At 40.7% G+C, this 12,198-nt stretch overlaps 1 protein-coding gene across 1 annotated transcript; it reads left to right on the forward strand.

Annotated features, from left to right (window-relative positions):
* Window positions 1–10,624, forward strand: LOC136447687 (TLC domain-containing protein 4-B-like). The gene is made up of 8 exons (XM_066446730.1): window positions 1–152; window positions 483–569; window positions 1,455–1,513; window positions 2,140–2,231; window positions 3,038–3,108; window positions 3,657–3,774; window positions 9,712–9,785; window positions 10,342–10,624. Exons 1-8 carry the CDS (start codon window positions 1–3, stop codon window positions 10,622–10,624), a joined length of 936 nt encoding a protein of 311 aa, XP_066302827.1.
* Window positions 10,625–12,198: the final 1,574 nt, after the last annotated feature.

Consider the following 12,198-nt stretch of genomic DNA (forward strand, 5'->3'; position numbering starts at 1 on the left):
ATGGGTTACGACTCTGAGTACATCTTAACGGTAGTTGGAAGTTTCGTCTTCCATCTGGCCATCTCTGAATTGCTTTCCGAACCATTGCTGAGGAAAATGGCGCCTGCCTTCCTGACTTTACCTGCCAACAAACAGGTGGTACTGAGAAACAGGTGAGACAATTTTGCTCTACAAAGTGTGCATGGCCGATGACATATTGTTTGTATACGGAGATTATTGTTTAGAAAGGCGATAAAACCATTTACAGACTGTCGTAACCAGACAATCATAAATGTATTATAAATAACATTTCCATTCTATCTCTACATTCGTTGTTTTTCGTACTGAGATTAGGAGACCTGGGAAATTGATATGCGTTTCACCCCTCACTTGGACATCGCCCAACGCCTTTGTTCTCTGCTGTTATCACTATCAGTAAATACGTCCCAGATTTTTGGCAGCCGGGTGCTTGTTTTTTCACTAAAAATTATATAACCTTTCAGTGTGATGTCCACCTTTCATGCTGCTATTACGGGTGGTTACGGCCTGTACTGTCATTCCCTGGACGGCTTCACAGCAGAAGATCTATGGTACGTAGGCTATAGCTTGTCATTGCATGAATAAGCTAGTTCACAGTTCCCAGTGAGCATGAACCTAGGTCATAGAGTAAAGCCCCACATTCAACCTTTTGTAGATATCATCACAACAAGAGAAAAGTTCGACCATTGGTCCCCTAGCTGCTTTCCGTGGTACTGCAGCAGAAATTGCCAAATGTAACAACAACACGCGTAGTATTGTAGATTCTTTAGATAATACTACTTGGCGTCGCGGTGGCGCAGTGGCATATAGTGTTTTTCCCAGAACCCAGAGGTACCGGGTTCGAATCCGCGGTTCCCTGATTTGTCCCGTTGACGTTGTGCCCTTGGGAAAGGCACTTTACACGACTTTCCTCAAAATGCGTACCTAGCTTTGGTTCAGGACGTCCCTTGGATAGGACGTTAAATGGAGGCCACACCTTAAGCACGTAAAAGAACCAACCACAGTTATCGAAAAGAGTAGGGGTCCTTCCCGGTGTGAGTGGATCATATAAATCTGTCCGGGTATGCAGCTTGTACTCTTCAGTACAAACCTGGTGTGTTACGCCTTAAGGCGGTTTACCGGGTGTGCAATACAAACCATGACAATACAAACGAAACAAAGAAAACAAAACCTAGAAAACATTTACCTGGCCGACGTCGATCATTTCTCAGCTGCCTTCATCATGCAGGACCTGAATAGACTGTACTATACTCCTTGTCGCGAGGTGGTGTTTCGACATGGTGTCGGTCCAAAATGTCACTGAGTCATTTACCCCGTGGAAACGAGTACAATGAAGTGCAGTTCTTTCAAGCCCAAGAATCTATTTGGTCTAGGTTGTGCTATAAGAACTATTCATTGCCATTAACCATGTGAATGTATCATCTCTTATCCGACAGGTTTGAAGCGCCCACATCTGCATATATTGCAGGCATCTCAATTGGCTATGCTATCGTCGGTAAGTGTTTCCAAAATTTGCTAGAAACGTTGTGGTTATTTCAATACTTACATCTTGTTTTGCAGGGCGATCTTTGCAGGGGTTCAGGAATTTCAACCTGAAATCTCTCTCGTAGATGTATACATATGATACAACACGGCCGTAGGCCGGCCGTCGGGCGATCCAACCCACGGTCGGGCTGGGACCGAGGGTGATACTGTTGTATTTTATTTATGTCATACCTACCCGAGAAAACACACATTTCAATACGAAATGCACCTGAAGTTGAGATACTGTTATGTCCTCGAACAAAAAAATCGTAAAAACATCGATTCCAACCTCCGAATCCGGCATTCGAATTTTCCGACAGCGGCGCAACCAGCGCACTCGAAATACATTCTAAACATTCTATGGAAGCCTGTGTGATACTACTTAGAACCCCGAGTGATACGGAAAATCATCAGCCGGTCCGGAACACCCGTATCGAACGTTTTTGCGGCCCAGATATGACATAGATATATATACAGAGAGTGAACGAGCAATACAATTATTACAGTTTTATGTTGCATATTCAAATGAATGAAATTGACATGATTACTGAGTGTCCCTTTAAGTTTCATGATACATACATGCTTCCTGTCCTGTAGATATTCTGATGATGGCGATCCATGTCCCGCTACGAGACTGGAAGATTTGTTTGCATCACGTTGTTGGCATGGCGGGGTGTTATAATGTCATTGTAAGTTATTGCAAGTCTTTTTTACATAGCATAATTGCGGTATCATCTCACGCCAAGCTTACCGCTTGATGATTAATGGTACCCTGGCGTACCGGCCTGCGTTCTGCCCTACTCGCCGCGTTATGGCCGGCCTTTTTACACCAGCCAATCATGATCACGTCGCCGTCTACGGTCAAGAGCCAACGTATTTGGCTGGTAGTCTCCCACCAACAACTGGAGGGGTGCTATTTAATTGGTTAATAATAGCCTAGAGTTAACTAACGGTAATTTCATACCTACGGCGTTTGAAAGTTAGTAAGCAAACAATTAGAGGATGCTACAATAGCCTTTTCTTTGCTGATATAGGACTTAAATGCTTGAGTTATATTGGTATCATTAACCGATACCCCGCTTCTTTACTGACTGTGTATTTAAACAAGTACGAACACACATCAGCAAACAAACACACTAACACACACACAAACACACACACACACACACACACACACACACACACACACACACACACACACACACAAAACATACAAAAAACAAAAACAAATGGGCACCGTGAAGTTTTCCTTAACTGTGACCTTGAAAGCCGATGTCCTCCCCGACTTGAAAGCCCGGCAGTCGTCTATATCGGCAATAACCCCTACGGGCCCCATGTTCACGGTTACGATCAAGCAAGGACATTATATAGAATGTCCTTGGATCAAGGCATTACATTCTCTATCTGTTGGAATTGACATTGACTTTTTTTGTCAGTAGAATAAGCATATATTAAACGTACAGTCCATTAAACAGATGTTTACACGTTTCCCTAGATGATGCCAGCGGCGCTGTATTTCAACCCCTGGCCTCTGTTTGAACTATCCACCCCCTTCATTAACATGAGGTAAGCTACACCTACATCACATCTGTAAAACAGAGAAATCACAGAAAAATTGAACTCTTTTCCAACAACTAGAAAAAACGAACTCGCTAGAATGTCATACGGGTTTTTCCAGTCCTTCACATTGATTAGTTCGGACTGGGAGAAACTGTCCAAATAAATTTCCGGTGAGTACAATTTTTTTGGTTTGAAAACAGTTTAATTATTCACCATGTGTTTTACCAACTCATATGGACTTTCCGCTGAGACTGTGAGTGACATGTTATGAGTTAAAATGACAAAAGTAGTGTGAAGCAACGTGGGTAAATACCAAAGTTTAAGACCCCTACCCATTCAGGTATATCCGAGATGCTGCAAACTTTGGCATTTACCGTCAATGCACCACATTGCACATGCGCACTCTGAACTGTGAACTGGCTTATAGGCAGGGTGTTAATAGTGTGATGCCTTTGTCAGTATCTAGAATGTTGCGTCATGATGTGATATTGATTTTTGTCATATCAAAGTGTTATTATTGAGAGAAAATATTATTTGTTTTGTCTCTAATCCAGGTTGATCCTACACACTCTGGGCTATAAACGCTCCCTGCTGTACAAAGTGAACGGTGTGGCCATGCTGGTGGTGTTCTTCCTTTTCCGTATCGCCACCATCCCCGCATTCTTCTTCGGAGTGATTCCACACTTAAAGACAGGGGAGCTGTACAAACTTGGAACTGGCCTTCTCATCAATATCTTAGTTTTTAATCCCATAATTTACATGCTAAACATAATTTGGTTCTTCAAGATATGTAAGGGGGCATATCGCGTCTTGTATCCTTCCAAGATGAATACAGAATGATTACCGGTCGAGATAAGTACTAGTTTTATCTGGCAAGACTGAACATTCCTGATGTAATGCACAATCAAGTGTAATGAGAACTATTACAGTATCAATTAATGGCTTGTTAAAAGTGCCTAATGCAAATGTGTGCTATTCAAATCGTCAAAGCAGTCTTGAGAACAATCTTTATAATTAAGAAATAATCAAAATGTAATAATGTATTTCTTGTTATAGAATGGCAAGGGACCATTTCTGTATGAGGTGGGGTAGTATAGGCACTAGGGGTTAACATGGATATTTCAACAGCTACCATGTCATTTTTAATTAATGAAAGTTTCTGTCGTATTTCCAGTCATCATCAGTCTTTCCTCCAAGGCAAAGCAGACAATATGATTTACCTTGAGGTCCCAGAACTATTCCAATACACCCCCGTTTAAGTGCAGCTCCGGCCCGCACTACTGAAGGCGCACACGGTTCAGCTCTATACCCGAACTGGAGCCGAATGAATTGCCACAAAAAGGCCGCAAATGCTATAAAATTGTGGGACTATATACAAAATCGCATGGTGGAGTATTGGGCTAGGATGTTCGCCAATCCTCTTGCCGACTATGACGGCCCAAGACCCGCTGCTTGTTTAGACTGTTTAAGTGGGCAAGGAGGCAGATGATATCATATAGTAAGAGATAGGCAATGAGATAAGCCACAGAGAAACTAAGACGTGTTCCTGGTCCAAAATTTGAACAAAATCTAGAGTTCCACGACCTCATACCTTCGCCAAATGATTTAAATATATTTCATAACTGATGTATTATGAATGTTTCTCATAGTTTATGACGATAAGAATATGGTTTACAAAATTACCGTTTGATGTTTGATTATAACGTTACCAAGCATCACGTAAGCTATCTATATGCCAAAAATTATAATGATTCGTCAACCACCCCTTGTGTTATAGTATTTTCTTATCAATTATGCATATAAAGTCTTCATTTGCTTAGTTAATATCTATCAATATTTTTCTCTTTCTCAGGTACATCTCATGAACATAGATTTTATGTTACATTCAGCGGACGTATCAAATTTTCTTATCAAATAGGCAAACTACATTATGATTTTCAAAACTAATAACCAATAATGTGAATCATCATTTAACCTCTCAACATACCAAAAATCATTACCGCCCTTCACCTCCTTATTGAGTTGTTCTCTTTCAAAGTCTGACACAAAGCCGGCTCCTGCTGTTCTAAAAATACGCCGCTAGGGGGCCCAAATCTACACCACTTATTATAAGCCCCAAGAGCTACAGTATCTACTATTCAACTTTTACCATGACATGCTCAGAACACAAATAATCAAAACAGGACGTCCGGCTGCAGTACTGTAACAAACCGCTAGGGTTCCAAATTCTAATCGTTTCCAGGCATTATGAAGACCTACGCACGTACTGGATATCAATACAATCCACCAAGGCCTTCTCGAGTTATACTGTTCATTCACACACACATACACACACAAACACATACGCGCGCAGAAACCAAATCTATGAGCGCACAAACGCTAACGAAAATATAACACTCTTGGCGTAATTAAATAGGCGATAGTGAAAGCTATTTGTAAAATCTCCCCCCCCCCGATATATTGCAGTGGACTGATCCTCCAAGTTGGCAGACAGTTGGTCAGTAAGCTGGACTTTGAAGCGTTATCAGATTCTGTGTAAACGATAGAAACACGTCAACACTACATCACTGGACAAGATGGGTTACGACTCTGAGTACATCTTAACGGTAGTTGGAAGTTTCTTCTTCCATCTGGCCATCTCTGAATTGCTTTCCGAACCATTGCTGAGGAAAATGGCGCCTGCCTTCCTGACTTTACCTGCCAACAAACAGGTGGTACTGAGAAACAGGTGAGACAATTTTGCTCTACATACTGTAAATGCAGAAATGTTCGCGGTGGTTTTATGTTCGCGGTTTTCGTGGCGACCGTTTCACAGCGAACATAAAACCACCGCGAACACTCCATTTTTCCCTTATCGCGAATTAAAAACCACGCGAACTTAAATGTTTGTTTTCGGAGATTTTTGGTTGGAAAGGTGATAAAACTTACGTGATGAAACATTAACAGACTGTCGGTACCAGCTATATATACATATATAGATAACATATCCATTTTATCTCTTCATTCGTTGTTTTTCGTGCTGAGATTAGGAGACACGGGAAATTGACATGCGTTTCACCCCTCACTCGGACACCACCCTACGCTGGCCTTTGTTCTCCGCTGTTATCACTATCAGTAAATACGTCCCAGATTTTTGGCAGCCGGGGAATAAGACAACAGATAATGTTACTATGGTTACAGATCCATCTATTATCATCGTCATTTTCATATACACAACATGGTGCGTAAAATTTGGAAGAAGTTGTTGCCAATTTGTGTATAATCATTGATAAACTGTGATTGATAAACAATTAAGATGTTTTCTGTATGTACAAAGCTTGTTTTATTTTCAATAAATATTATATAACCTTTCAGTGTGATGTCCACCTTCCAAGCTGCTATTTTGGGCGGTTTTAGCCTGCACTGCCTTTCCCTGGACGGTTTCACAGCAGAAGATCTATGGTACGTAGGCTTAAGCTCGTCATTGCATGTACATAAATAAGCTAGTTTTATTTATTTATTACTTCCTCAAACGTACATAGGCAGGGAAATACACACATGAATATACCCTGAATTGCGTAGGTTTGTTACAAAGAAACTTATACGTGCAGAATGTCAACAAACAAAAATACATAATATATTAACAAACACTAAGCATAGATCCGAACTCACAGGCTGATGGTAATGCTAGGAAATAGAGTCATTATAAAGTCTGACTGCAGTGTGGAGAAACGACTGTTTCAGTCTGTCAGTTCTTGCCTTGGGGAGAGTGAACGCGTTCTTGTTCCTCAGTTGCCTGCCAGTAACTGTGCGTCTTTGAGGAGGCACAAGATCGTGCAGTGGATGTTCGGGACTTAACATATCCTTAAAGAGCTTTACTGCAGCAGCTTCTCTCCGTTCCTTCAAGGAAGGTAAGTTGGGAACTGATCGCCTACCCCCGAGAGAGATGATACGGATATAGTTCACAGGCAAAGTGAGCATGCACCTAGGTCGAAGATTGTGGATCTCATCAAAACAACGTAAACATTTCATCATGGGTCCTCTAGCAGCTTTCCGCGTTACTGCAGCAGAAATTTCCAAATATAACACTCGTAGTTTAAATTGATAGATAACATAACCTCGAAAACATTTACTTAGCCAACGTCGACTTTTCTCAACTACCTTCATTATGCAGGGCCTGAATAGATACTCTTTGTCGCGCGGTGGCGTTGCTACAAGGAGTCGGTCCAAAATGTGATGGGGCGTTTTCCTTGCGGAAAGGAGTACAGTGTAGTGCAGTCCAAGACCCTGCTTGTCCTAGGTTGTGTTGTAAGAACTATATACTTCCATTATTCACGTACATGTATCCTCCCTTATACAACAGGTTTAAGATACCCCTCTTTCCATATATGACAAGCTTCTGGATTGGCTACGCTGCAGCCGGTATGTATTATTTTGTTACCTTCGCCGAGAAGGTTATGCATAGGGCATCCTCGTCCACCAGGACCTTTCCGCTTGACGATACATCGCTCGCGGAAAAGGCCCTGGTAACACGGGATGGCATCCATGGTTTTTGCAGGTCCACGAGACTTGCTCATGAATAATTAATGAGCTATCCCTTATTTGCACAAACGGCAGTTGGAGCTCATGAATAATTAATGAGCTAGCCGTAACACGTAACCTGATTGGTTGATAGCTTCCCAGCGTTCTTTGCGCGTTTGCGTCCGATGAGTGGACGCAAATGGGTTTTAACCCCTCTGATTGGCTGAAGCTGTTTTGGGGGCTCGACCTGCAAAAACCATGGATGCCATCCCGTGTTACCAGGGCCTTTTCCGCGAGCGATGTATCGTCAAGCGGAAAGGTCCTGGTGGACGAGGATGGCATAGGGTAGCATTTGTGTCTGCGTATGTGTGTGGGTGTGTAGTGGACCATGTAACTGTTACCAGCATGACTAGAGAATGACTGGATGGATTGCCTTGGTATTTGGTATGTTGGTAGGTTTTGATGAGACCTGAATACGATTAGAGTTTGGGTCCCCTAGCGGCTTCTTACGGTACTGCAGCGGAACGTCCTGTTTTGATATCTCATGTTCTGGACATGTTATGAAACTGATTTTTGAGTGGTAGATAGCTCTTTGGAAAGAGGGTAAGAGGTATGGGTTTGGGCCCCTTAGCGGCCAATACATGTAGCATTATGTATATCAAATATGGTAATTAATATCTATTTTGCATAATTAATGCAAACGCGCCATAATTCATTTAAGACAGCTATACATGTAACATGTGTTTTATGGCAGGTGGAACAGTAACAGATACCAATTATGCTAATGAATACCTTATTTGCATAAATGATGCAAACGCTCCATTATTCATCTAACCGGTAAATGATTGAAATGCCAATATTACGACTTGTGTAAGTTAGTTAAAGGTGCACTTGACGTCACATAGATTACGTAAATAAGGAAGTCATTTGCATAATCAGAATAGTTCATGGAGATATTAGGTCTCCGAACTCTTGTTGAATTAGTCTTGTATCATTTGCTTTGTGCTATATATATATATGTGTGTGAGAGAGTATGTGTATGTATATGTATATGTAATGACTGAGTGTCCCCTTAGATTTCACGGTTCAAACATTAACATGGTTCCTGTCCTGTAGATATTCTGATTATGGCGATCCATGTCCCGCTACGAGACTGGAAGATTTTTTTGCATCACGTTGTCGGCATGGTGGGGTGTTACAATGTCATTGTAAGTAATCATCTTGCCAATTGTTGTTTTTTCATAGCATACTTAATGTATATTTCATGACAGGATCGCCGCTTTAATATAAATGGGAAACAACTACCCTGGCGTACCGACCTGTGTTTCGTCCTTCTCGCCGCGTTAGCGCCGACCTATTTTCATCAGCCAATCACATCGTTGCATACGGTCAATATGCGATGTAATTGGCTGGTAATGTTCATCAGTATTTCATTGGTTGATAATGGCGTAGAGGTAATTAACGAAACTTTCATACCTGTGGCGTTTGGAAGTTAGCTTGAGGTGAACATCGTTAAATACAAATCAGGCAAACCAGGCCTTCTTTGCGCAGTTGATTATAGAATGCTACCATAGCATTCTTTGCTGATGGAAGACTTTAATACTTATGTTATTATGGTATCATTAAGTGATATCCTGCCCTTTTATTGGACGTGTATTCAAACAACTACGAACATAGAACATACACCGACATCAACAAACACACACACACACACACACACACACACACACACACACACACACACACACACACACAAACACACACACACACACACACACACACACACACACACACACACACACACACACACACACACACACACCGAAAACAACTAGCCATCGTGAAAGAAAAGGTACCGTGACCTCAAAAGCCGATGTCTTCCTGACTTCAAAGCCAGGCAGTCGCCCATATACGGGCCCCATGTTATTACGATCAAGGCATTACAGTATCATTACACTATCTGTTGGAATTGACGACATTCATTCATTTATTCATTCATTCATTCATTTTACCACAATACATTATTCTTTATTATGGTCAGTAGAAGAAGCATATATCTAACATATATTTAACGTACAGCCCATTTAATAGATGTTACCCATTCCCTAGATGACACAAGCAGCGCTGTATTTTGGCAACACCTGGAGCCTGTTTGAACTGTCCACCCCTTTCCTTAACATGAGGTAGGCTTGGCACACATGCATAGACATCGTGTTAATAGTGTGAAACATTTGTCAGTATTTAGGATGTTGGGTCGTGGTCTCTGATACTCCATGTCTTATGATTTTGATGTTTTTGTTTCATATTCAAGTGTTATCATAGAGAGTTCATCAATTAACGGTTTGTTTGTGAAGGTGTGGGTTCTAAACGGGAACTATACGCGGCTACCAGTGTCTTTTCCGAAGATGTGGCGTGAGTGTGTTCATGGTTGGTTTGAGGTTGTCCTTACTATTTACCCAATTAACAGTTTGTTTGTGAAGGTTACTACTAGACATCCAGATAAACAATATATAAAAAAGAGAATTCAGACTCTACAACTGGATATTAAGAATTTGGAGATTTATTTCCCGGCCGTTTCGAGTGACATCCATCACTATCCTTCATCGTAGCATTTAGTGACGCTGAAGAAGAGTGATGGATGCCACTCGAAACGTCCTGAAATAAATTACCGAATTCTTATCCAGTTGTAGAGTCTGAATTCTCTTTACAAATTAACGGTTTGTTTTTTCTCTAATCCAGGTTGATCCTAGACACTCTGGGCTATCGACGCTCCCTGCTGTACAAAGTAAACGGTGTTACCATAGTGGTGGTGTTCTTCCTTTGCCGTATCGCCACCATCCCCATGTTCTTAGGAGTGATTCAACACATGAAGACAGGCGAGCTGTACAAAGTTGGAACTGGCCTTCTTATCAATATCTTAGTTTTGAGTCCCATACTCTACATGCTGAACATAGTTTGGTTCATCAAGATATGTAAGGGGGCATACCGTTTCTTCTTTTCTTCCAAGATGAGCACGGAATGATTTCCAGTCACTTTGTTTAAAGATAAGCTTTATTTGGCAAGATTGAACATTCATGATATAAAGCACAAAATGATTAAAACTATTACACTAACAGTTAATGATTTGTTAAAAGTGCCTTAATACTATGCAAATGTGTGCTTCTGTCTTCAAATAGTCAAATCGTCTTGAGAACAAATAATCTTACTGTAAAAAGGCATTCGTAGCGGAATATTAGGCTTACATGTTTGCCCATCCTCTGATCGAACATGGCTGACCATGGCCAAAACCCGCTACTTTTTGAGATAAATATAATAACTTTATTGCACAACAATTGTACAAAGTACAAAGTATGGCATCCGCTGGTACATAGATAAAGTTCTATTAGGCTAATCAATCTATATAATACAATATGGTGTAGTAGTATGGGATGACAATGGGATTTTACAATTCTTGGAGTAGTTTCTAACGTCTAGACATTTTCTAATATATTTTCCAATGTATACCTTACAGGGGTTCTCACCTATAATTATGTACTTAAATTTGCTATTCAAGTCCATTGAGATATATCCTGGTAAATATGACGATAGCACTGAGTATAGTGAAGTACGTATATCAACATATATGGGACATACAATCAAATAGTGATATTGTTCTTCAATAACCCCATATCTCCCGCCGTGCTACTACCCTATTACATAACTGCATCGCTAGCAATTATCGTGCACTACCAATTAACGCACACTTTGTGTCATGTTCACATGTCGAGGTGTATCGTTCTTATAAGCAATAAAGAATGACATAAGTATGATCCTGGTCATGACTCTTCTTTACACAACCCACGAAATAGGTTTGAAACTCTTACTAGTTTGTGAGAACTCTGATGTTTGATGAAACCCAGCGGCCCCCGCACGTGAAAACAACGGTATCATGCCTTTATCACGTGAATATCACGTGGTTGGTAATGTAGATGCACAACATTGTTTTCTTCAACCGCGCCAAGCAACCGGTGGGGTAAACATATCAACTTTACAATCATTTGTCTGTAGACTACTTTGAAGAAGTTATGTCTATTCTTTTATCTAATAGTATGCTCTGTCACTTGAAGGACAAAGACAATAATACTAGTAGGTAACTCTAGCACAATTCGTCATCAAAGAGCTCTGTATATATAAAATAAACAGGCGGAGAACACGTTGTTTTTGCTAAACCACACATATTTTCATACATAAACTACATCTTATATTATTTCAAGTAATTTTCATGGTTTCATACCAATCAATTATGCTAATTTGATGACATCATAGGTCAACCTCGTATTTTCTATCCAAAAAAGAAACAGGTCTGAATAGGGCTAAGTGTGGAAAGAAGGTGATGATATGAAACAGATCAGCTATAAGATAGAATTTAAAGAAAGATACGTATTCCTGATCCACAAATTAAAACTAAATTAGAATTTGAAAGCTAGTTGTAAAATGTCCCCCCTTTGGCTATACTGCAGTGGACTGATCCTCCATTTGGTCAGTAAGCCGGACTTTGAAGCGTAATCAGATTCTGTGTAAGTGACACGTCAACACCACATCACTGGACAAGATGGG

Source organism: Branchiostoma lanceolatum, chromosome 13 (genome assembly GCF_035083965.1).
Source record: "Branchiostoma lanceolatum isolate klBraLanc5 chromosome 13, klBraLanc5.hap2, whole genome shotgun sequence".
Taxonomy (NCBI): Eukaryota; Metazoa; Chordata; class Leptocardii; order Amphioxiformes; family Branchiostomatidae; genus Branchiostoma; species Branchiostoma lanceolatum.